Source organism: Salmo salar, chromosome ssa02 (assembly GCF_905237065.1).
Source record: "Salmo salar chromosome ssa02, Ssal_v3.1, whole genome shotgun sequence".
NCBI lineage: Eukaryota > Metazoa > Chordata > Actinopteri > Salmoniformes > Salmonidae > Salmo > Salmo salar.
The window spans coordinates 27122089-27149894 of record NC_059443.1 but is presented as its reverse complement, the minus strand read 5'-3'; the positions used below and the strand labels follow the sequence as shown (position 1 = coordinate 27149894).

Sequence of the window (27806 nt, the reverse complement as noted above, 5' to 3'; positions counted from 1 at the left end):
ATCCTCATATTAATTTCTCCCCATTCTGGGTTCCCTGCGGTTTCTCATTTTGTTTTGCTACCATAGACCTGGCTCTGGCTGGTATTTCAGGGCTGCCTTTTCCTTAGTTTCCTCAGTCCTAGGGCTGCAGGTAGAGAGTGAGGGATCTGACACACACAGGACTAGCTACAGTAGTGAGTGATCTGACACACACAGGACTAGCTACAGTAGTGAGTGATCTGACACACACAGGGCTAGCTACAGTAGTGAGTGATCTGACACACACAGGACTAGCTACAGTAGTGAGTGATCTGACACACACAGGGCTAGCTACAGTAGTGAGCGATCTGACACACACAGGGCTAGCTACAGTAATGAGTGATCTGACACACACAGGACTAGCTACAGTAGTGAGTGATCTGACACACACAGGGCTAGCTAGAGTAGTGAGCGATCTGACACACGCAGGGCTAGCTACAGTAGTGAGCGATCTGACACACACAGGGCTAGCTATAGTAGTGAGCTTTCAGACGCACACAGGGCTAGCTACAGCAGTGAGTGAGCTGACACACACCGGGCTAGCTACAGTAGTGAGTGATCTGACACACACAGGGCTAGCTACAGTACTGAGTGATCTGATGCAAACAGGGCTAGCTACAGTAGCTGTTGTATGAATGTGACACCTGAAGAGAAATGTATTTAGATGGAAATGAATTATATGAGAGTTATATGAGTGCTGTGTGTTTCAAATTATTTATCACCATGGGTATGCATGTTTTCAAACATGTACGCTGGGCTCTGCCTGTCTGTTGTTGATCTGATAAAAAAGAGGGAGAGAGAGACACACGCAAAGCCTTGAGCTGACAATGAAGGACATAACACATCTAAAAGTATTCAAAGGTGGCCTGGTGACCGCAGCACCACTGTTCTCTGCTCTTAAGGCATAGCAACAGCACAGTGAGGAAGTGTTACTATGGAGATTGTCAATCACTGCGTGCCTTTTTGTCTGCCCAGCTCCTGCTGCTATAGTATTGGTCCTCATACATACTAACAAGTAGCATTGTATTGTTCCCTGCATGGCTGCTTCTCAACAAACAGTCTTGATACTTAACATTCATCAGGCAATCTCCATGTGTTGTTATCCCCTCTCCTCAACACGAAGCTGACTTTAGTTCTGAAGAGTTGTTTTCTCCTCTCAACACCAAGCTGGCTTTAGTTCTGAAGAGTTGTTTTCTCCTCTCAACACCAAGCTGGCTTTAGTTCTGAAGAGTTGTTTTCTCCTCTCAACACCAAGCTGGCTTTAGTTCTGAAGAGTTGTTTTCTCCTCTCAACACCAAGCTGGCTTTAGTTCTGAAGAGTTGTTTTGTCCTCTCAACACCAAGCTGGCTTTAGTTCTGAAGAGTTGTTTTCTCCTCTCAACACCAAGCTGTCTTTAGTTCTGAAGAGTTGTTTTCTCCTCTCAACACCAAGCTGGCTTTAGTTCTGAAGAGTTGTTTTCTCCTCTCAACACCAAGCTGGCTATAGTTCTGAAGAGTTGTTTTCTCCTCTCAACACCAAGCTGGCTTTAGTTCTGAATTGTTGTTTTCTCCTCTCAACACCAAGCTGGCTATAGTTCTGAATTGTTGTTTTCCCCTCTCCTCAACACCAAGCTGGCATTAGTTCTGAAGAGTTGTTTTCCCCTCTCCTCAACACCAAGCTGGCTATAGTTCTGAAGACCTGTTTTAAACTCTCCTCAACACCAAGCTGGCTATAGTTCTGAAGACCTGTTTTAAACTCTACTCAACAGCAAGCTGGCTATAGTTCTGAAGACCTGTTTTAAACTCTCCTCAACACCAAGCTGGCTATAGTTCTGAAGACCTGTTTTAAACTCTCCTCAACAGCAAGCTGGCTATAGTTCTGAAGTGTATGAGATAATAATAAGGGAGTGTGATTGAGTTTTAAAAAATTCAAGCAGCATTAACATCCTGATTATATGGGCCCCTAGCTACAGGGAGAGCTCTCCAGTCGATGATATGAAAGGGGGTCGGGGAGATTTCAAGTGTTTTCACTTGGTTTCACCCTTCAGGTCTAATCAGAAGCCTCTGCGTGTGACTGGGTTTGATCTGGCCAGCAGGGAACACGAACACGCCAGCCCTGTTTACCTGGCTGGTGCGGGGAGGCCTGGAGGCTGCAGGGTGTTTTGGGAAATTCTCCTGACACTGAGGAGATGTCGTGAACGTGCGTGCGTGCGCTCACACACACACACACACACACACACACACACACACACACACACACACACACACACACACACTAGGGGCAGAAGGGAGCACTTCAAAGCAACATGTCGGTAGCACATTTATTTATTAAGCAAAACAAAACAATGCACACTAGAGACATTACCGCTAATTAAGCATGGCAACCAGTTTTAATGAGAGAAAAAAGGAGCAGATAAAAGGATGTAAATTGCTGGTCCCTGGAATGTATTCCGGGTTTATTTGTATATTGTTTGTGAAACCCCCGTGGGAGCTGCATGGGAGAATCTATGGTGCATTCAGCACCAGCCAGGACACTGTGGTTGGGATGTTGGTGCCACACACATGCACACGCACATGTACTGTACACAAACACACGCACACACACACGCACACGTACTGTACACACACGCACACGTACTGTACACACACACGCGCACGTACGTACACACACACACACACACACACGCTTTCCTCCTAATTATTATCCTTCTCAACCTCACCTGATTTTTTTTGGTCCCTCAGGTTCTCCGTACAGGGACAAGATCACCATAGCGATCCTGCAGCTGCAGGAAGAAGGAAAGCTTCACATGATGAAGGAGAAGTGGTGGAGGGGGAACGGTTGTCCAGAGGATGAGAAGAATAAGGAGGCCAGCGCTCTGGGGGTCCAGAACATCGGGGGCATCTTTATCGTCCTGGCGGCTGGACTCGTCCTGTCGGTGTTCGTGGCAGTCGGAGAGTTCATCTATAAATCCAAACAAAACGCACAGCTGGAAAAGGTAAAGCAACATCCTTTCACGTATAGCCAGGTTGCAATGACAATGTGTCTGTGTGTGGATCTTATTATACAGAGATTTTTGAAAAGGAGACCATTTTTCCACTTTTCTATTAGTGTTGTGTTTTGGCCTAGCTTACATTTATTTTGTGGTTTACAAAATATAACATTTTTATCACATTTTTATTTCTGACATAAAAAGCACAAAATTATGAAAGTAGAGACATTTAGTCTCGTTGTATTTGCACTAAACCATCCCTCACCTCATACTCAATAAAGTGCACTTGATGTTTGGATATGGGTGGAGGGGACATTTACACGTGTTCAGTATTAACACTTATTTGAATGTACATGATGTACAAAAGGACAGACAGATGGTAGCCATTTTAGTTACAATGAGATCACAAGGACAATTTGACATGATAGTCAGGTCAGCTCCTGAAACACTGATGTTTATGTAGAGACAGTAATGCACCATATTCTTTAAGACACAGTAAGTATGGGTTCATTTTCTTGCCTTTATCCACTTAGCCCCAACGGCACCAAGGTGATAGGAAGCGTGAGGAGTTCTGCTGTCACCACGGACCCTCCAAGCAGCTACCTGTAGACTTTAACCACCAGCTCAAATGACCTCCAGAAAGCCTCCAGAGACTCCAGTCATCTACATTTACCTAAAAATGCACAAATTGTATTTTTTTTACTTCAGATAGTTCCCGATTGGGAAGTTTCCTGTCGGAAGAACTGGCAGCGATGTTATGGTCACAACGTTTCAATGAAAAGTTGCCATTGGTGCATGGTTGAGTGTATGTGTTCGAAAGGTGTCCCTAAAACTATAGGTGCACAGTTTCACACGATGGGATTGGAAGGTTGGCCCAAATGCATGATCCATAATATTCATGTAAATGTCACCAGTCATATGCCTTGCCACTCTCGTCTTCATGTCACCCTCAACACACAGCCACAGCAATCCTCTCCCAATCCTTATTATCAGATACAAACTTTTGGACAGACAAGCCAAACTGAATCAAGCTATAATTGCAAGCTCTCTGAAGGCTTGGTTTTGGAAACACATGTAAGCTTTCAGCTATTATAACATACTAAGTACTATACTGAATAATCTCATATTGAAAGTGTAAGACTACAACAACACATCACTCATCATCAACAACATGTAAACCTTTTGATGTTCCCCTTAAGCCCATGTCCTTCCTGTCCTGTCCTTCCTGGGATTCCTCTTGTCTTTCCTGCCCTGCCCTGTGTTTCATGCCCTGTCCTTCCTGTCCTGTCCTTCCTGTCCCGTCCTGTCCTTCCTTTCCTGTCTAACACAGTGCTCTCTCAACCAACAACAGTCTCATAAATCTCAAACACCAACCCCTACTTAGCTCTCCACAGGAGCCTGGCCTGCACTAAGAGCTTTCTTCTACACCCTCCATCGATCGCACAATGCAGTGATGCTGCTGCTGCTGCTCGGCCATAAGCCCCCATATCGATGATTCAGAGCATCTAGTCGTGAAGTGATGTTCAGAGTCCTTCTGTCAACGACAACACACACAGCACAGCACTACACCCACAGACCAGCCAGGGTAGACAGGAGGGGAGGTCCCCCATCAATAGGATGTAATTTAAAGAATCCTAAAGAACTATACGGCTAATCATAACCCATAAGGAAGGTTGGTAGTGAGTAGAGGAGTAGAGTAGAGTAATAGTCAGCCGAGCCAGAGAAAGAGAAGGAGAGTGATGATTTAATAGAAACCTCAACATCGTTTGATGTTGATCATGATCTCTTCCTGGTGTTCTTCAGCATGTCTTTGTGTCAGACACAGCAGTTGAAGAAGATAGGTTTCACTCGCTTATCAGCTCAGAACTCGGTGGAGGAGCGTGTCATACAGATAGCAGATATATCCAGACAGAGAATAGACCTCACTCACATATCTGTTTCAAGAAGACTTGACTAGTTGTCAGTTGTCAGTCCATTTAACATTTTATTTTCACACTACCTGTGCCTATATGCTACAATTATGTAAGTTGTGTACCTCAGTATTTTAACATCCAATTGATAACCGACAAAGGTGTATATTGCTTTTCATAAATTCTCATAATCAATCATTTTTTTGTGTCTGATTATCTGAGAAGCAATACATGTTTTAAAGCAAATAGACATTCTCCAAGAGGTTTGAGTGTCACACAACCACAACATGTATTTTAGTATGTGTGGCCCGTTGCTACTGTTTTAATTGTAAAACCTTGACACGATATGCAGTGTACCAAGTATTCCCATATCAATTCAATAATTAGTCACATTTGAAAATACCTGATATTTTATTTAATTGCACAAGATCCTTTACTTGAATGTGTTGACAGTACAGGGTTGTATTTTCACCACGATGCTGAAAGTGTCAACTTGAAAAATGTTCTACTAAGCATCTCTTTGTTGGGTTTGCCATGCTTGATAGCGCACACCCTGCAATTTGCATTTTATAATTACTTACAGTACCAGTCAGAAGTTTGGACACACCTACTCATTCCAGGGTTTTTCTTTATTTTGACTATTTTCTACATTGTAGAATAATAGTGAAGACATCAAAACTATGAAATAACACATATGGAATCATGTAGTAACCAGAAAAGTGTAAAACAAATCAAAATGTTTTTGATATAGCCACCCTTTACCTTGATGACAGCTTTGCACACTCTTGGCATTGTCTCAACCAGCTTCATGAGGTAGTCATCTGGAATGCATTTCAATTAACAGGTGTGCCTTGTTAAAATGTATTTCCTTCCTAATGCATTTGAGCCAATCCGTTGTGTTGTGACAAGGTAGGGGTGGTGAACAGAAAATAGCCCTATTTGGTAAAAGACCAAGTCCATATTATGGCAAGAAAAGCTCAAATAAGCAAAGAGAAATGACTTTCCATCATTACTTTAACTTCTATGGGCTAGGTGGGACGTGAGCATCCCACCTGCGGGACACACTATTCAACAGCCAGTGAAATAGCATGGCGCGAAATAAAAAACAGCAAAAATCTCATAATTTCATTTTCTCAAACAATCAACTATTTTACACCATTTTAAAGAAACTTCTCGTTAATCTAACCACATTGTCCGATTTCAAAAAGGCTTTACGGCGAAAGCATAAAATTAGATTATGTTAGGACATAAACTTCACAAGAAAAACCACACAGCCATTTTCCAAGCAAGGACATGCATCAAAAAACCAAAAATACAGCTAAAATATTCACTAACCTTTGATGATCTTCATCAGATGGCACTCATAGGACTTCATGTTACACAATACATGTATGTTTTGCTCGATAAAGTTCATATTTATATCCAAAAACCCCATTTTACATTGGCGCGTGATGTTCAGAAAATATTTTGCCTCAAACTCCCGGTGAATCAGCACAACAATTTACAAAAATACTCATCATAAATGTTGATAAAATATTAAACTGTTATTCAAGGAATTATAGATAAACATCTCCTTATTGCAACCGGCGTGACAGATTTCAAAAAAGCTTCACAGGGAAAGCACACTTTGCAATAATCTGAGTACTTCGCTCAGATAAATACATCACTCAATACAGATACCCGCCATTTTGGAGTCATCTAAAATCATAAATAGCATTATAAATATTCACTTACCTTTGATGATCTTCATCAGAAGGCACTTCCAGGAATCCCAGGTCCACAATAAATGTTGTTTTGTTCGATAAAGTCCATAATTTATGTCCAAATACCTCCTTGTTGTTTGCGCGTTCAGTAAGCTACTCCAAATGTAGGAAGCGCGACAAAAATTTCATGATGAAAAATCAATCTATTTACGTTCGAAGAAACATGTCAAATGTTGTATAGCATCAATCTTTAGGGCCTTTTTAAACTGTTAGGGACAGATGTTCCGCTAGCGGAACGCCTCACCAATATCCAATGGTATAGAGTGGCGCGAATTATAAATACCTCAAAAATGCAAAAACTTCAATTTTCAAACATATGACTATTTTACACCATTTTAAAGACAAGACTCTCCTTTATCTAACCACATTGTCCGATTTCAAAAAGGCTTTACAACGAAAGCAAAACATTAGATTATGTCAGCAGAGTACCCAGCCAGAAATAATCAGACACCCATTTTTCAAGCTAGCATATAATGTCACAAAAACACAGAAGACAGCTAAATGCAGCACTAACCTTTGATGATCTTCATCAGATGACACACCTAGGACATTATGTTATACAATACATGCATGTTTTGTTCAATCAAGTTCATATTTATATCAAAAACCAGCTTTTTACATTAGCATGTGACGTTCAGAACTAGCATACCGCCCGCAAACCTCCGGTGAATTTACTAAATTACTCACGATAAACGTTCACAAAAAACATAACAATTATTTTAAGAATTATAGATACAGAACTCCTCTATGCACTCGATATGTCCGATTTTAAAATAGCTTTTCGGTGAAAGCACATTTTGCAATATTCTGAGTAGATAGCCCAGCCATCACGGCTAGCCATTTAGACACCCACCAAGTTTAGCCCTGACCAAACTCCGATTTACTATTACATAAGTTTGATTACCTTTGATGTTCTTCGTCAGAATGCACTCCCAGGACTGCTACTTCAATAACAAATGTTGGTTTGGTCCAAAATAATCCATCGTTATATCCAAATAGCGGTGTTTTGTTTGTGCGTTCAAGACACTATCCCAAGTGTAAATAAGGGTCACGAACATGGCGCAATTCGTGACAAAAAATGTCTAAATATTCCATTACCGTACTTCGAAGCATGTCAACCGCTGTTTAAAATCAATTTTTATGCCATTTTTCTCGTAAAAAAGCGATAATATTCCGACCGGGAATCTGCGTTTAGGTAAACAGAGGAAAGAAAACAAAGCATTCGGTCGACGCGGGCACGCGCCTGAGTCTCACAGTACTGTAACCAGCCACTATCCAAATGCGCTACTTTTTTTCAACCAGAGCCTGCAAAGCCACGATTCAGCTTTTTCCCGGGCTCTGAGAGCCTATGGGAGCCGTAGGAAGTGTCACGTTACAGCTAAGATGCTCACTCTTCAATAAACAGAGACAAGAAGAACGACACCTTGTCAGACAGGCCACTTCCTGCATGAAATCTTCTCAGGTTTTTGCCTGCCATATGAGTTCTGTTATACTCACAGACACCATTCAAACAGTTTTAGAAACTTTAGGGTGTTTTCTATCCAAAGCCAATAATTATATGCATATTCTAGTTACTGGGCAGGAGTAGTAACCAGATTAAATCGGGTACGTTTTTTATCCAGCCGTGTCAATACTGCCCCCTAGCCCTAACAGGTTAACACTTTTTTGGTTACTACATGATTCCATATGTGTTATTTAACAGTTTGGATATCTTCGCTATTATTCTACAGTGTAGAAAATAGTAAAAATAAAGAACACTGGGAATGAGTAGGTGTATCCAACTGTTACTTTATTCTTTGTAACATTAGAAAGGATAAAAATAAAAATAGCAAGTCATTTATTTAATGTTATGAGCCATACACCTTATAATGTCAACATTTGTATATATTATTTGCCAAATCCAAAAATATATGTTGTAATGACAATAATTGTATGTTTATTTGAAATTATTTTAATTTACTTAACTCAGATTGTGATACAGAATAATTAGGTTTTCAGTCTAATATTTTCCACTTGTTATTAACTTTAATAAAAGACTGAGAAATATTTGAAGTTTTAGTAGGCTTTTCATTCTGGTTCGCCCAATGAGGACTTTCTCTCATAAGTCCACACATTCCCATCATCACAACATGGCTGGCTTTCAGAAAAATACCATGATCACCATGGTTGTCCACTTCCCTCTCTTCCCCTCCACCTCTTCCTCATCCCCCTTTTCTTCCACCTCGTTATCCTCCACCTCTCCCTCCTCTTCCTCCTTCAGCTCCTCCTCATCTTCCTTCCATTTCTCCTCTTCCCCCTCCTCCTCCTCCTGCTCTTCCCTCTCCTCCCGCCTGCTGCTGAGGGTACTGCAGAGTAACCTGGCTCTCCAGGGACAGGGATCACCAGCTGTGTGTGAGGAACCATCCAGCTCCCCGATTGTGCACGCACACACACACACACACACCTGCTCAGACAGATGTGCACACACAGACAGCCATAGACTACACACACAAAAAAGTGATTATTCATCTCTTGCTTGCCCTCCATTTCTCCAACATGCTATCATAGAGTAAGAGATTGAGTGGGAGCTACTATGGTGTCTTTCCATCTCAGCTGTTATACCCAACCTGATGAGCAGGTGTGGGGTCTATAGATCCATGTACGTGGTGGTACAGACTGACTGGGCAGCCTGAAAAATACCCACCAGGGCCTTCGTCCATTAATGGTAGTAAAAAAGCTTTAAGGCAGTAAAAGTGTTGGATTTATTATTTCTCCATATCACCTCCTTAAGTGGACGTTTTCTTCCTGTCTTCCTCTGAGCCAGCCCAAAGTGCTCTGAGACCTGAGCCTGTTCAGCTCAGGACTGGGCTGGTGTTGGTGGAGAAAAGGGGTCGTTAAAACTCTGTAATTCAATGGCCACCACTAAACAGCCACCATCAATCCAACTATGAGCCCAGCAGCCATGAAGCCAGGATGGAGATGTGTCCCCTGAGTCAGGGAGGGTTTTCTTAGCCTGCCTGGAAAGCCAGATGGGTGGGGTTTTACTTTTGGGACTTTTATATTGGTCCTAGATGGCCACTAAGCCCACAGCTTCATGAGGGGAGAAGTGTCCTAGGTAGAAGATGCTATTCAATCTCTCTTTCCCAGAGAAAATCAATAGCCATGAAAAGCATGTTTTCTGAAAGGGTTGTAGTCAATCAGCAGGACTTCTAGGAGTAATTCCTGCAACTCCAGTTGTAGCTTTTTACTGTATGTTTTTTGTGAGAAGAAGACAAACAATATGATATAGATATGATTTATGAATATGATACACACATACTAACATGTAATATCATATACACTCAGATAGGTACATACCTTTGTACACCCAAATCCATATACTCAATATGCATAGAATATTGAGTGGTGGTGAATTGAAATGATTGTTGGTATGCTGGAAAGCGAAAGCATTAAAACATTTCCATGGGTGGGAGTCCTATAGCCATAACTATAGAATGTGTTAATGTAAGATACCTGTTCATTAGGACAACTCATAGCAATGTCATAACCCAACAATTGGTCATAGATAAGGAAGAAAGGCAGAAGGCAGCCTGTTAGGTAAGCATTGGCATGAGTAACTGAATGACACTCAATCACTGGCTGACTTAGCAGCATAAAGTCATCACTGTTGTCTTCATCCCTGTGTTCTTGCTAGTAGACCAACCCAGCCTTCAATTCCTTGAGGTGGGCAGAAGCCATTTCACATTCCAGCTAGTAAGGTAGACGTCTCTCGGTTCTCTATCAACTCAATTGAGGTTCTGAATTATTTGTCATACATACTGTACCAGACATCACCATAGTGCCGTTACAAAATATAAGTTGTGTTTTTATGTGAAAGATTTAACCTAGACTCGAAAAACATATTTGTCCCTTGAAATCTGGTTCCCCAATAGTACCTCCAGGAATAGCAGTCTCAGATTTAGTTGAGTCACTCTGCGTTGTTCAGTGCACCATTTGAAAATGCCAGAGTAGTTTTTGAGAAAAGGAGAAGGAAGAAGAAGAGGCAGCAGCTTAATTGGCCATGCAGCTACACGGGATTTGAGTCAGACGAGATGTAATATGCATCAATAAGTCATGCTGCTGTATGGGCCTGGGCCCCGGCTGGGCTGCCTGGCAGAGAAGGATGGGGGAAATCTGCCATGGAGAAATCACTTTAGCTAGCCTAGAATGCTCACTGTGTGTGTGTGTGTGTGTGTGTGTGTGTGTGTGTGTGTGTGTGTGTGTGTGTGTGTGTGTGTGTGTGTGTGTGTGTGTGTGTGTGTGTGTGTGTGCGCGCGCTTGCCTGTGCGTTCGCTCGCCATGTGTGCGACTCCAGATGGACTCCAGCAATTCGGCACTGTGCACAGCTTTCCTTCTAACCCTCTTCAATCCACCCTTCCCAAAGCATTACCCCCCCTAGACCATCTAGCCCTTCCTTCATCCCTGCCCCTCCACTCACCAACCAAACTTCACACCCGTGCTTGATTTGAAACTGAATCGTTGCCAGGGCTAAAGGCATGTTTTAATTAGCAGTATGTCAACACATTTTTTAATAATTTAAAGCTATTAACGCAAGCTACCATAACCAGGTGTTGCTGTACATGATCAAATAGCTGCACAGCTGTAGTAAGATACATATAATACTGCAATAACAGTCTGTGTATAAAGTCAATGTTTCTCATCTCACTGAAAACATGAAGTTGCTAAATCTATTGTCTCCCAATACAAGAGGAAGCTCTGCCGACCTCCAGTGCAAATCCTGTCCTGATTCCTACCTACTTCTAGCCCCTTCACCTACAACACTAAAAGACTATGGACATGCAACCTCCAACCAACTCCCCCAGCCTCAGCTAGAACTCCAGCCCCAGCCCACCCACCCTTTCCTGAGCCAGCTCCTCTCTCCCCTGCCTGCTCTGTGTCACCATGGCAGCTCTCAGAGAGGGGGCTGTAGAGAGCCTGCCCTGGGGAAGTAGCAGCTCTGCAGTGCTCTGCTGGGCTTATTACTGCCAAATTGTTTGGAACTAGATGAGGCTCTCTCTGAAATCCCTGTTTTCTCTCTCTCTCTTTCTCTTTCTGACTCTCTCTCTCTCTTTCACTCTCTCCTACAGAGGTCCTTCTGCAGTGCCATGGTGGACGAGTTGCGGGTGTCCCTTAAGTGCCAGCGGCGCCTCAAACACAAGCCTCAGCCACCCGTCATGGTGAAGACAGAGGACGTCATCAACATGCACACCTTCAACGACCGCAGACTGCCAGGCAAAGAGACCATGGCCTAGAACAGGACTCCCTCTCTCTCTATCCTTCTAACTCTTTCTATCTCTCTCTCTATCTCTCTCTCTGCTGTCACTGGGAGGCGTGTAGGGTGAAGACACACTGGGGGAGGGAGGAAGGGTGATAGTTGATTTATGTGAGTGTATTTCGGGGGGGTTAAGAGAGATGGGAAAGGAGATTGGGAGAGGAGATAAGGAGAAGAGAAGAGAAGAAAAGAGAAGTGGAGAAGAGAGGAGCTGAGCTGCTCTGATCACTGACTGGACTGACTGTCTGGCATCGTTGTTTTGAAACACTAAGCTAGAAATGAAAAGAGATTCAACAATGTTTCCTGTGGAAATAACTTGAACCAACCTGGGAGCAATTCAATGTGAGTTACCTCATTACTCTACCTGGCAATGCACCTGAGCAAGGAGTGACCAAGTGGTGCCATGATTTAGTATCAAAAGAAGAGAGATAAACCAACGATTCAGAGGAAAGGAGGGAGGGCAGGTTAAATTGAAAGTATAGAATATCATACAGGTATATGTTTGGTTGTACCTTAAATATTGATTCAATTTGGACATGTGATCTCTATCTGCTACCCAACCACTCTCTCTCTCTCACTGAGTAGACCACATGCAGAGAGCTTGGTTAGGTAGAATCAGGAGAACGTACATCCCTCAGTCATAGTTATGGAGAAAACACATACACAGACACTAATAGAAAAAATGGAGAGAAAATCAGTTGGCGAGTGTGTAAAGGACACATCTTGTTTATATTTAACCATAGAAGAAGAAGGAGACCAGACGAGCTAGAAACAGCCAGTTCCAAATTAAACCCAAAGCCCAAAACGCATTGGTGAGCAGGACAGAACTGCTCCCAACATGTACAGAGGTATCGTTTATTCATATGATTCACTGTTGGAAGTAATACAGTACATTATCCATCAGGCAATAGGGGATTTAATTAACTTTTTTTCAGAGTACTAACATTTTGTTAAATTATGGGGATGGGAAACTTTTTTTGAATAAAAAAATATATACATATATAAATAGAAGAGAGACAGATTACCGGGTGAGGGGCAGTGATGTAATAGAGGAATTAGGTGATAGGAACTGGAAGTGACATGAAGAGTTGCAGACATGATGAAAGTAGTAACCTTGGAAACCTTAGTAGTTTGAATTGAAGGAAAGCAGGACAGCAGGAGTGGATCTGAAACAAAATTCACAGCAGTCACACAACATGAGGAATTTATTTATTCAAGTATTTATTATTTTATTTATATTTTCATTGACTGGATTTTCACAGCAGCTGCAAGGATACAGTACACACCTCATTTTCAGATTTGATGGGTACAGATTTTTTGGTTTTCTTTTTTGTTTGATGTCAAGTCTCAAGTTTCTTTTTGTATTCTTGTGGCTTTTATTTTAGTAACAAAATCCTCACATTTACTTGTGCAAATGCAATTTCTATGAAAAAGTGTTTTGTACGAAGAAAATCAAAAATTTTGTAATAATTTTTATCAACACAAAATGCACCACGGATGTCATCATGGCAGACAGCGAGCCTCTCTCTCCACTGTGGGCCGTGTGGGCATCCCAAGGGATAGCAGCCCCATCTAGGATAGCCCCGTCAGGCCTAACACAATCCCCTCCAGGGGTTCACGAGAACAACCCCTCCATGGACCGGCCTCACACCGATGGGGTCTCCAGAGCATTCTGGTTGAGCTTCAGTGGCATAATACATGTTTTGGAAAAACTATTTTTATCATGTAAAGGAATCATATTTAAAAGAAAGATATTTTTACTTCAGGTGAAAGAAGAGTAATGATTAAACAATAATTAGAACAATACCTATATATATATAAACACAAAGAAGTTGAAGTGAAGAGGACTGCCAATGATGCTTATCATTCTACACCCCTGATTTCCAATAGACTGCTAGTTTTCAGTGCTGAGAAATTGTGTGTAAGTGGTTTTAAAAATGGAAAAATATGTATTTAACAAAATAAAGAACACCTACAGTGGCAAGAAAAAGTATGTGAATCCTTTGTAAATACCTGGATTTCTGCATAAATTGTTCATAAAATTTGATCTGATCTTCATTTAGGTCACAACAATAGACAATCACAGTCTGCTTAAACTAATAAAACACAAACAATTATAGATTTTCATGTCTTTATTGAACACACCGTGTAAACATTCACAGTGCAGGGTGAAAAAAGTATGTGAATCCTTGGATTTAATAACTGGTTGACCCTCCTTTGGCAGCAATAACCTCAACCAAATGTTTTCTGTAGTTACCAATCAGACCTGCACAATGGTCAGGAGGAATTTTGGACCATTCCTCTTAAACAACTGTTCCAGTTCAGAAATATTCTTGGGATGTCTGGTGTGAACTACTCTCTAGAGGTCATGCCACAGCATCTCAAGTCGAGTTGAGGTCAGAAGACGTATTTTCTTCTATTGAAGCCATTCTATTGTTGATTTACATCTGTGTTTTGGGTCGTTGTCCCAACTTCTGTTGAGCTTCAATTGGCGGATAGATAACCTAACATTCTTCTGCAAAATGTCCTGATAAACTTGGGAATTCCTTTTTCCGTCGATGATTGCAAGCTCTCCAGGCCCTGAGGCAGCAAAGCAGCTTCAAACCATGATGCTCCCTCCACCATACTTTACAGTTGGGATGAGGTTTTGATGTTGGTGTGCTGTGACTTTTTTTCTCCACACATAGTATTGTGTGTTCCTTCCAAACAACTCAACTGTAGTTTCATCTGTCCACAGTAATTTTGCCAGTAGCGCTGTTGAACATCTAGGTGCACTTTTGCAAACTTCAGATGTGCAGTAATGTATTTTTTTGGACAGCAGTGACTTCTTCTGTAGTGTCCTCCCATGAACACCATTCTTGTTCAGTGTTTTACGTATCGTAGACTCGTCAACAGAGATGTTAGCATGTTCCAGAGATTTCTGAAAGATTTTAGCTGACACTCTAGGATTCTTCTTAATCATTGAGCATTCTGCGCTCTGCTCTTGCAGTCATCTTTGCAGGACGGCCACTCCTAGGGAGAGTAGCAACAGTGTTGAACTTTCTCCATTTATAGACAATTGTCTTACCATGGACTGATGAACACCAAGGCTTTTAGAGATATTTTTGTAACCCTTTCCAGCTTTATGCAAGTCAACAATTCTTAATCTTAGGTCTTCTGAGATCTCTTTTGTTCGAGGCATGGTTCACATCAGGCAATGATTCTTGTGAATAGCAAACTCATTTTGTGAGTGTTTTTATAGGACAAGGCAGCACTAACCAACATCTCCAATCTCGTCTCATTGATTGGACTCCAGATTAGCTGACTCCTGACTCCAATTAGCTTTAACTCCAATTAGTATGTGAACCCCCAGGGCCTAGGGGTTCACATACTTTTTCCAACCTACACTGTGAATGTTTAAATTATGTATTCAATATAGACAAGAAAAATACAATAATTTGTGTGTTATTAGTTCAAGCAGACTGTGTTTGTCTGTTGTTGGGACTTAGATGAAGATGAGAGCATATTTGATGACCAAGTTATGCAGAAATCTAGGTAATTCCAAAGGGTTCACATACTTTTTCTTGCCATTGTAACTAATTTTGAACATGTTATGAAAACTAAATGGAGTGCACACAGTTTACTGTTTGAAGTTGATGCACAAGTTTAAAGAAAATAAAAAAAATTCTTCACAACTTTGTGGTGTCGTTCATTTGACTCTAAAACAAAATGATTTTTCACCATTACATTGTTACAGCTTGACTCTAAACAGAACAAATAGCAAAGTGAACATGAAACACAATAGAAGACTGATGGAATATGGGATATATATATATATATATATATAAACACAAAAATCGAATGAAGAACAAAACAAGTCGATATTGAGCCAAAAAGAAAAAAAAACACAGCATTTGAACAGAAAGATAATTGTTCAAGACTCCTTCAGTACTTTTTAAAACGCTTTTTACCATATAATGTTGACTGTGCGCTCTCACCCTGCATTTTGTACTCCATATCCCTCCATCTGGAGAGCAGCTGTGGAAATGCTGACATGAATGAAAACACAAAGGGCAATCAATCTATTATGTTTCTTTGAAAAAATGTAAATGTTATTCATCTTTAACAGCCTGGTACACGTGAAAGGATTCCTATTTGAAAGACACAAAATGTACAGCAGATCTGCCATGCATACCCATTAATGCATTTATATTAGCAGTTAGGAATGTTGGCAAAATAAATGATTATACTATACAACAACTATACAACACAGGGTTATGCAATATGTAAGCTTATAGAGCAGTAATGTCCCTTTGGGCAGACTCTGCGTGTAGACCAAGAGAATCTGCCAGAACTGAATGAGATGCGTGAATTCTGAGCAGCATTACTTCCGGTTTTGGGGTTTTCATCACTGGTTAGTTGGACATATCAGGATTGGGCGAAGGAGGGTGCTTAAACTGCTTCGCCTGCAGTGATTTGTGCGTTTGCGCACACGGATCGGAAGGGGGTGGGCTGAGAGTTTCCTTTTGCCTGGGCGGAGACTACATTTTTGCCGGAACTCTCAATTTTTGACACGTGAACACAGAAGTTAATCACTTACGCAAGATTTTACTTCTGGGTTAGCAGAGATGAATAGGGCAATTGTACAATTATTCCCAAGCCATTGAAACGAGACAAAATATATAAATGCAAGACTGTCTGCTCTTAATGCTCAAATGTATGTGCATATACAATAATAAACGGGTCCCAGTGACTCACAGGCTTTATTAGATGGGGATTGTTGTGGATGGGGAGATGCTGTCCTTGATGGCAAGAGGAGAGGAAACTGCCTTGTAGCGTCGAGGAATTAACTATCCATAATGAATTAAAATAGAGGGAATTAACACAGTGATTAACAAAGCCAAATGACTGTCGTTAAGGGACGGTGGGGGTAGTGAGCGTGTGGCGGTAGCCTGCTTTACTTGTGGGCCACGGTCACCAATTCACCCAGAAACAGACTCAGTCAGCAAACACAGGGAGGGTCAGACAAGGACACCGCTTCCTCTTAGCCAATCCCTGATCTGACGATGACCCTTGACCCATACCCAGGGTATGACTCAGCAGAACGCTGCGGCTAATCAGATTAACTCTCCATCCTCACCCTGACCTGAGAGGTGGGATGGATAGGACGGATGGGATGAATCCAAGGCCCAGGAGCTGTCAGGGGCAGTGTTGTGGAGATGCAGCCAACAGATTACATTTAAAAACATTTTTACTTAACCTGTCTAACCTGCTGGTTTAGAAAGCTTTCCTCCTTATCGACCTGACCTCAGTTTGCCAGTTACTACATTACTGGATGTAGAGGAACCTGAACACTGTTGGCCTTTTTTGTTGTGTGTTAGTTGTAGCGTAAATCTGCTTCCATACGTTGGTGACTTCTAAAATTCAAAGTATCTGATAAGCGCGGCTCTATCTGAGCAAGCTTTATGAATAAATAGCTTTTCAATACATTTGTAAAAAAATCTAATGGAAATGTACTTGTTTGAAGAGTAATAGATAGAATGTGAGGTTCAACAGAGGCAGAAACCCTGGGATAGCTTCACAATGGATTCACCTGAGGTCATTCAACAGCAGGAAAATGATCTGTCCAAAATACATACTGAAAACACACACCAATGTCCAAATTAGTAGTGGAACAGTGGATCCTGCCGGTCCACACTGTCTTTACCCTCAGAAAAACGAACAAAACAAACAGTGGTGTCAGTGTCCAGCCCACCGCCAAGATAACAGCTCATTAAAAAACATTCCAATGGTAAGAAAACACATTCTGTGGAGGGAGAAAACATCCTTATCTGTGCCCTGCATCCTCAGGACTAATGCTGCCATTGTGTGGATCGTTAGAACCTAGCCTGGGGTGTTTTTCTTTGTGTGTGTGCCTGTTCTCAGCCATTCCATTATCAGATTGAAGTTTTCACACAAGGTGTCACTTCAGATGGGCCCGAATCTTCACACCTCTGTCAGGCTGAGGGGGGAGGACGGAGGGAGATAACAAACGCACACGCCGGATCCCATTAATTGGCTAATTATCATTGCTGGTGGGGAGTGCCAGTAAACTGGAGATGGGGAAGGTAAAGCCATGTCCCCTGTATGCTCCTCTCATCCCCCAGTCAAACCCTGTTTATCAATCAACAGTATTAATGAAGACTGAACAGGACACAGCCATACGTAGTGGCGACCGAGAGATGACCGTCGTCCTTGAGACATGGGGCTTCAGGCCAAGGGTTTTGTTAGTTGTGTCTGAGGTTCTCTCTCATAGCTAGAAATGGGAAGTGATTGAAGTTTTCATTATTTCTGAATACTTACTAAGATAATAACCCTCTTGGCCAGGTCTCCCTGGAAAAAGAGATTCCTATCTAAATTGTTTTATTAGATCTCTCTATGTTTCTCATTGACCTGATTTAAGTACAGGGAAGGGGAAGGGAAGAAAGGGGAGGGGAGAAGATGGGAGGAGAGGAGAGGGGAGGAGAGGGGCAGAGAGGGGAGGAGAGGGCCAGAGAAGGGTGGAGAGGGGAGGGGAGGGGAGGGGAAGGGATGGAATGAGAGGGGCGGAGAGGGGAGGGGAGGGGAGGAGAGGGGAGGGGAGGAGAGAAGAGGGGCAGAGAGGGGCAGAGAGGGGAGGGGAGGGGCAGAGAGGAGAGGAGAGGGGCAGAGAGGAGAGGAGAGGAGAGGAGAAGGGAGAAAAGGAGAGGAGAGGAGAGAGGCAGGAAGGGGAGGAGAGGGGCAGGGAGGGGAGGGGCATGGAGGGGAGGGGAGGGGTGGAAAGGAGAGGAGAGGAGAGAGGCAGACAGGGGAGGAGAGGGGAGGGGAGAGGAGGAAAGGTGAGGAGAGGGGCAGGGAGGGGAGGGGAGGGGCAGAGAGGGGAGGGGGGAGGGGCGGAGAGGGGAGGAGAGAGGAGGAGAGGGGAGGGGAGGAAAGGTGAGGAGAGGGGCAGGGAGTGGCGGGGAGGGGAGGGGCAGAGAGGGGAGGGGGGAGGGGCGGAGAGGGGAGGAGAGAGGAGGAGAGGGGCGGAGAGGGGAGGGAAGGGGAAGAGAGGGGAGGAGAGGGGCGGAGAGGGGAGGGGAGGAGAAGTGATGGGAGGAGAGGTGAGGGGCGGGAGGAGAGGGGAGGAGAGTGGAGGAGAGGGGCAGAGAAGGAAGGAGAGAGGCAGAGAGGGGAGGGGCAGAGAGGAGAGGAGAGGAGAGGGGAGGGGAGGAGAGGGGAGGAGAGGAGAGGGGCAGAGAGGGGAGGGGAGGGGAGTGGCGGGGAGGGGTGGAAAGGAGAGTAGAGGAGAGGAGAGGAGAGGGGAGGGGCGGGGAGGGGATGTGCGGGGAGGGGAGGGGTGGAGACTGGAAGGGAGGCGGGGGAGGAGAGGGGTGGAGAGGAGAGGAGAGGAGAAGGTTGGAGGATTTTGGACTGTATTGAAAACCCACCATGAGTTTCTCGGATGTTGTGTTAAACCGGAGGAGTAAACCATCCCAGACCTACTGTATCATGTGACAAAAGCAATAAGACCACCTTCAGCTATGGCAGAGATTCCAAAGCTAAATCCTTCAGATAAAATAACAAGGGAGATAGGGGGGTAAGAGAGGGAAAGAGAGAGAGAGCGGTGGAGAAATAAAACATCCCACGTGGAATTGTGTCAAGACGTGTGACACCGCATCAAGCAGCGTTCACTGCCATTTCCTCTCTGTGTGCCTTGGCAAAACAATTATGTGTTAAAAGTAAAGGACAGTATGGAGGATTCCCCCCTAGCAGCCTCTGTAGCTGGTAGAGATTATCAACCCAGTAAACACAGGGCCTGAACAGTTGAGAGGAGTTTACACAGGGAGGGCCTGAATGGTTGAGAGGAGTAAACACAGGGCCTGAATGGTTGAGAGGAGTAAACACAGGGCCTGAATGGTTGAGAGGAGTTAACACAGGGTCTGAACAGTTGAGAGGAGTTAACACAGGGCCTGAACAGTTGAGAGGAGTAAACACAGGGCCTGAATGGTTGAGAGGAGTTAACACAGGGCCTGAATGGTTGAGAGGAGTAAACACAGGGCCTGAATGGTTGAGATGAGTTTACACAGGGCCTGAATGGTTGAGAGGAGTTTACACAGAGCCTGAACGGTTGAGAGGAGTAAACACAGGGCCTGAATGGTTGAGAGGAGTAAACACAGGGCCTGAATGGTTGAGAGGAGAAACTGCTAAAAGGGAAAGTCACAGGCATTTATCCTCCTCTGATCCCCACCACAGGAGCTTTACAGACATAATCCCAAATTACACTGTGGGAGAAAGCACCCACCACCAGGGCCTAATGGCCTGTGACCAGATTACACTGGCTGAGACCGACCCATATGTAATGGAGCGTGACCAGTTTACACTATCTGAGACCAACAAAGATGTAGTGGAGCGTGACCAGATTACACTGTCTGAGACCCACCCAGATCTAATGGAGCGTGACCAGATTACACTGTCTGAGACCCACCAAGATGTTAAGGAGCGTGACCAGATTACACTGTGTGAGGACCACCCAGATGTATTGGAGCGGGACCAGATTACAGTGTGTGAGACCCACCCAGATGTAATGGAGCGTGACCAGATTACACTATCTGAGACCCACCCAGATGTAATGGAGCGTGACCAGATTACACTATCTGAGACCCACCCAGATGTAATGGAGCGTGACCAGATTACACTGTCTGAGACCCACCCAGATCTAATGGAGTGTGACCAGATTACACTGTCTGAGACCCACCCAGATGTAATGGAGCGTGACCAGATTACACTGTCTGAGACCCACCCAGATGTAATGGAGCGGGACCAGATTACCAGGTCTGAGACCCACCCAGATGTAATGGAGCGTGACCAGATTACACTGTCTGAGACCTACCCAGATGTAATGAAGCGTGACCAGATTACAGTGTGTGAGACCCATCCAGATGTAATGGAGCGTGACCAGATTACAGTGTCTGAGACCCACCCAGATGTAAAGGAGCGTGACCAGATTACTCTGTGTGAGACCCACCCAGATGTAATGGAGCAAGACCAGATTACAGTGTGTGAGACCCACCCAGATCTAACGGAGCATGACCAGATTGCACTGTCTGAGACCCACCCAGATGTAATGGAGCGAGACCAGATTACAGTGTGTGAGACCCACCCAGATGTAATGGAGTGTGACCAGATTACCAGGTCTTAGACCCACCCAGATGTAATGGAGCGAGACCAGATTACAGTGTGTGAGACCCACCCAGATGTAATGGAGCGTGACCAGATTACAGTGTGTGAGACCCACCCAGATGTAATGGAGCGTGACCAGATTACACTGTCTGAGACCCACCCAGATGTAATGGAGTGTGACCAGATTACAGTGTGTGAGACCCACCCAGATGTAATGGATTGGGACCAGATTACAGTGTGTGAGACCCACCCAGATGTAATGGAGCGGGACCAGATTACAGTGTGTGAGACCCACCCAGATGTAATGGAGCGTGACCAGATTACAGTGTGTGAGACCCACCCAGATGTAATGGAGCGGGACCAGATTACAGTGTGTGAGACCCACCCATATGTAATGGAGCGTGACCAGATTACACTGTGTGAGACCCACCCAGATGTAATGGAGCGTGACCAGATTACACTATGTGAGACCCACCCAGATGTATTGGAGCGTGACCAGATTACACTGTCTGAGACCCACCCAGATCTAATGGAGCGGGACCAGATTACAGTGTGTGAGACCCACCCAGATGTAATGGAGCGTGACCAGATTACACTGTCTGAGACCCACCCAGATGTAATGGAGCGTGACCAGATTACACTATCTGAGACCCACCCAGATGTAATGGAGCGTGACCAGATTACACTGTCTGAGACCCACCCAGATCTAATGGAGTGTGACCAGATTACACTGTCTGAGACCCACCCAGATGTAAAGGAGCGTGACCAGATTACACTGTCTGAGACCCACCCAGATGTAATGGAGCGGGACCAGATTACCAGGTCTGAGACCCACCCAGATGTAATGGAGCGTGACCAGATTACACTGTCTGAGACCTACCCAGATGTAATGAAGCGTGACCAGATTACAGTGTGTGAGACCCATCCAGATGTAATGGAGCGTGACCAGATTACAGTGTCTGAGACCCACCCAGATGTAAAGGAGCGTGACCAGATTACTCTGTGTGAGACCCACCCAGATGTAATGGAGCAAGACCAGATTACAGTGTGTGAGACCCACCCAGATCTAACGGAGCATGACCAGATTGCACTGTCTGAGACCCACCCAGATGTAATGGAGCGAGACCAGATTACAGTGTGTGAGACCCACCCAGATGTAATGGAGTGTGACCAGATTACCAGGTCTTAGACCCACCCAGATGTAATGGAGCGTGACCAGATTACACTGTCTGAGACCTACCCAGATGTAATGGAGCGTGACCAGATTACAGTGTGTGAGACCCACCCAGATGTAATGGATTGGGACCAGATTACAGTGTGTGAGACCCACCCAGATGTAATGGAGTGGGACCAGATTACAGTGTGTGAGACCCACCCAGATGTAATGGAGCGTGACCAGATTACAGTGTGTGAGACACACCCAGATGTAATGGAGCGGGACCAGATTACAGTGTCTGAGACCCACCCAGATGTAATGGAGCGTGACCAGATTACAGTGTGTGAGACCCACCCAGATATAATGGAGCGGGACCAGATTACAGTGTGTGAGATCCACCCAGATGTAATGGAGCGGGACCAGATTACAGTGTGTGAGGACCCCCCAGATGTATTGGAGCGGGACCAGATTACAGTGTGTGAGACCCACCCAGATGTAATGGAGCGGGACCAGATTACAGTGTGTGAGACCCACCCATATGTAATGGAGCGTGACCAGATTACACTGTCTGAGACCAACCCAGATGTAATGGAGCGTGACCAGATTACTCTATCTGAGACCCACCCAGATGTAATGGAGCGTGACCAGATTACACTGTCTGAGACCCACCCAGATCTAATGGAGTGTGACCAGATTACACTGTCTGAGACCCACCCAGATGTAAAGGAGCGTGACCAGATTACACTGTCTGAGACCCACCCAGATGTAATGGAGCGGGACCAGATTACCAGGTCTGAGACCCACCCAGATGTAATGGAGCGTGACCAGATTACACTTTCTGAGACCTACCCAGATGTAATGAAGCGTGACCAGATTACAGTGTGTGAGACCCATCCAGATGTAATGGAGCGTGACCAGATTACAGTGTCTGAGACCCACCCAGATGTAAAGGAGCGTGACCAGATTACTCTGTGTGAGACCCACCCAGATGTAATGGAGCAAGACCAGATTACAGTGTGTGAGACCCACCCAGATCTAACGGAGCATGACCAGATTGCACTGTCTGAGACCCACCCAGATCTAATGGAGTGTGACCAGATTACACTGTCTGAGACCCACCCAGATGTAATGGAGCGTGACCAGATTACACTGTCTGAGACCCACCCAGATGTAATGGAGCGGGACCAGATTACCAGGTCTGAGACCCACCCAGATGTAATGGAGCGGGACCAGATTACCAGGTCTGAGACCCACCCAGATGTAATGGAGCGTGACCAGATTACACTGTCTGAGACCCACCCAGATGTAATGGAGCGGGACCAGATTACCGGGTCTGAGACCCACCCAGATGTAATGGAGCGGGACCAGATTACCAGGTCTGAGACCCACCCAGATGTAATGGAGCGTGACCAGATTACACTGTCTGAGACCCACCCAGATCTAATGGAGTGTGACCAGATTACACTGTCTGAGACCCACCCAGATGTAAAGGAGCGTGACCAGATTACACTGTCTGAGACCCACCCAGATGTAATGGAGCGGGACCAGATTACCAGGTCTGAGACCCACCCAGATGTAATGGAGCGTGACCAGATTACACTTTCTGAGACCTACCCAGATGTAATGAAGCGTGACCAGATTACAGTGTGTGAGACCCATCCAGATGTAATGGAGCGTGACCAGATTACAGTGTCTGAGACCCACCCAGATGTAAAGGAGCGTGACCAGATTACTCTGTGTGAGACCCACCCAGATGTAATGGAGCAAGACCAGATTACAGTGTGTGAGACCCACCCAGATCTAACGGAGCATGACCAGATTGCACTGTCTGAGACCCACCCAGATCTAATGGAGTGTGACCAGATTACACTGTCTGAGACCCACCCAGATGTAATGGAGCGTGACCAGATTACACTGTCTGAGACCCACCCAGATGTAATGGAGCGGGACCAGATTACCAGGTCTGAGACCCACCCAGATGTAATGGAGCGGGACCAGATTACCAGGTCTGAGACCCACCCAGATGTAATGGAGCGTGACCAGATTACACTTTCTGAGACCTACCCAGATGTAATGAAGCGTGACCAGATTACAGTGTGTGAGACCCATCCAGATGTAATGGAGCGTGACCAGATTACAGTGTCTGAGACCCACCCAGATGTAAAGGAGCGTGACCAGATTACTCTGTGTGAGACCCACCCAGATGTAATGGAGCAAGACCAGATTACAGTGTGTGAGACCCACCCAGATCTAACGGAGCATGACCAGATTGCACTGTCTGAGACCCACCCAGATGTAATGGAGCGAGACCAGATTACAGTGTGTGAGACCCACCCAGATGTAATGGAGTGTGACCAGATTACCAGGTTCTTAGACCCACCCAGATGTAATGGAGCGTGACCAGATTACACTGTCTGAGACCTACCCAGATGTAATGGAGCGTGACCAGATTACAGTGTGTGACACCCACCCAGATCTAACGGAGCATGACCAGATTGCAGCTGTCTGAGACCTACCCAGATGTAATGGAGCGAGACCAGATTACAGTGTGTGAGACCCACCCAGATGTAATGGAGTATGACCAGATTACCAGGTCTTAGACCCACCCAGATGTAATGTAGCGTGACCAGATTACACTGTCTGAGACCTACCCAGATGTAATGGAGCGTGACCAGATTACAGTGTGTGAGACCCACCCAGATATAATGGAGCGGGACCAGATTACAGTGTGTGAGATCCACCCAGATGTAATGGAGCGGGACCAGATTACAGTGTGTGAGGACCCCCCAGATGTAATGGATCGGGACCAGATTACAGTGTGTGAGACCCACCCATATGTAATGGAGCGGGACCAGATTACCAGGTCTGAGACCCACCCAGATGTAATGGAGCGTGACCAGATTACACTTTCTGAGACCTACCCAGATGTAATGAAGCGTGACCAGATTACAGTGTGTGAGACCCATCCAGATGTAATGGAGCGTGACCAGATTACAGTGTCTGAGACCCACCCAGATGTAAAGGAGCGTGACCAGATTACTCTGTGTGAGACCCACCCAGATGTAATGGAGCAAGACCAGATTACAGTGTGTGAGACCCACCCAGATCTAACGGAGCATGACCAGATTGCACTGTCTGAGACCCACCCAGATCTAATGGAGTGTGACATGATGACACTGTCTGAGACCCAACCAGATGTAATGGAGCGTGACCAGATTACAGTGTGTGAGACACACCCAGATGTAATGGAGCGGGACCAGATTACACTGTGTGAGACCCACCCAGATATAATGGAGCGGGACCAGATTACAGTGTGTGAGATCCACCCAGATGTAATGGAGCGGGACCAGATTACAGTGTGTGAGGACCCCCCAGATGTATTGGAGCGGGACCAGATTACAGTGTGTGAGACCCACCCAGATGTAATGGAGCGGGACCAGATTACAGTGTGTGAGACCCACCCATATGTAATGGAGCGTGACCAGATTACACTGTCTGAGACCCACCCAGATGTAATGGAGCGTGACCAGATTACACTATCTGAGACCCACCCAGATGTAATGGAGCGTGACCAGATTACACTGTCTGAGACCCACCCAGATCTAATGGAGTGTGACCAGATTACACTGTCTGAGACCCACCCAGATGTAAAGGAGCGTGACCAGATTACACTGTCTGAGACCCACCCAGATGTAATGGAGCGGGACCAGATTACCAGGTCTGAGACCCACCCAGATGTAATGGAGCGTGACCAGATTACACTGTCTGAGACCTACCCAGATGTAATGAAGCGTGACCAGATTACAGTGTCTGAGACCCACCCAGATGTAAAGGAGCGTGACCAGATTACTCTGTGTGAGACCCACCCAGATGTAATGGAGCAAGACCAGATTACAGTGTGTGAGACCCACCCAGATCTAACGGAGCATGACCAGATTGCACTGTCTGAGACCCACCCAGATGTAATGGAGCGAGACCAGATTACAGTGTGTGAGACCCACCCAGATGTAATGGAGTGTGACCAGATTACCAGGTCTTAGACCCACCCAGATGTAATGGAGCGTGACCAGATTACACTGTCTGAGACCTACCCAGATGTAATGGAGCGTGACCAGATTACAGTGTGTGAGACCCACCCAGATGTAATGGAGCGTGACCAGATTACAGTGTGTGAGACCCACCCAGATGTAATGGAGCGTGACCAGATTACACTGTCTGAGACCCACCCAGATGTAATGGAGTGTGACCAGATTACAGTGTGTGAGACCCACCCAGATGTAATGGATTGGGACCAGATTACAGTGTGTGAGACCCACCCAGATGTAATGGAGCGGGACCAGATTACAGTGTGTGAGACCCACCCAGATGTAATGGAGCGTGACCAGATTACAGTGTGTGAGACACACCCAGATGTAATGGAGCGGGACCAGATTACAGGGTCTGAGACCCACCCAGATGTAATGGAGCGTGACCAGATTACAGTGTGTGAGACCCACCCAGATATAATGGAGCGGGACCAGATTACAGTGTGTGAGATCCACCCAGATGTAATGGAGCGGGACCAGATTACAGTGTGTGAGACCCACCCAGATGTAATGGAGCATGACCAGATTACCAGGTCTGAGACCCACCCAGATGTAATGGAGCGTGACCAGATTACACTATCTGAGACCCACCCAGATGTAATGGAGCGTGACCAGATTACACTGTCTGAGACCCACCCAGATCTAATGGAGTGTGACCAGATTACACTGTCTGAGACCCACCCAGATGTAAAGGAGCGTGACCAGATTACACTGTCTGAGACCCACCCAGATGTAATGGAGCGGGACCAGATTACCAGGTCTGAGACCCACCCAGATGTAATGGAGCGTGACCAGATTACACTTTCTGAGACCTACCCAGATGTAATGAAGCGTGACCAGATTACAGTGTGTGAGACCCATCCAGATGTAATGGAGCGTGACCAGATTACAGTGTCTGAGACCCACCCAGATGTAAAGGAGCGTGACTTGATTACTCTGTGTGAGACCCACCCAGATGTAATGGAGCAAGACCAGATTACAGTGTGTGAGACCCACCCAGATCTAACGGAGCATGACCAGATTGCACTGTCTGAGACCCACCCAGATCTAATGGAGTGTGACCAGATGACACTGTCTGAGACCCACCCAGATGTAATGGAGCGTGACCAGATTACACTGTCTGAGACCCACCCAGATGTAATGGAGCGGGACCAGATTACCAGGTCTGAGACCCACCCAGATGTAATGGAGCGGGACCAGATTACCAGGTCTGAGACCCACCCAGATGTAATGGAGCGTGACCAGATTACACTTTCTGAGACCTACCCAGATGTAATGAAGCGTGACCAGATTACAGTGTGTGAGACCCATCCAGATGTAATGGAGCGTGACCAGATTACAGTGTCTGAGACCCACCCAGATGTAAAGGAGCGTGACCAGATTACTCTGTGTGAGACCCACCCAGATGTAATGGAGCAAGACCAGATTACAGTGTGTGAGACCCACCCAGATCTAAC

General features: G+C 45.3%; 1 protein-coding gene across 4 annotated transcripts in view; it reads left to right on the top strand.

Annotated features, from left to right (window-relative positions):
• The window catches only part of LOC106578944 (glutamate receptor ionotropic, kainate 2), a 270331-nt gene extending 255882 nt beyond the window's left edge, over positions 1–14449 (top strand). For 3 of the 4 annotated variants that reach the window (XM_045701489.1, XM_045701484.1, XM_045701495.1), the window contains 2 exons: positions 2739–2992; positions 11765–14449. In XM_045701489.1, the coding sequence (XP_045557445.1) occupies positions 2739–2992; positions 11765–11929 (419 nt within the window). In that variant the 3' untranslated portion in view covers positions 11930–14449. Of the gene's footprint in view, positions 1–2738; positions 2993–3519; positions 5569–11764 lie in introns of those variants that run through there. The other variant, XM_045701486.1, reaches the window with a different exon arrangement.
• The last annotated feature ends 13357 nt before the right edge of the window (positions 14450–27806 follow it).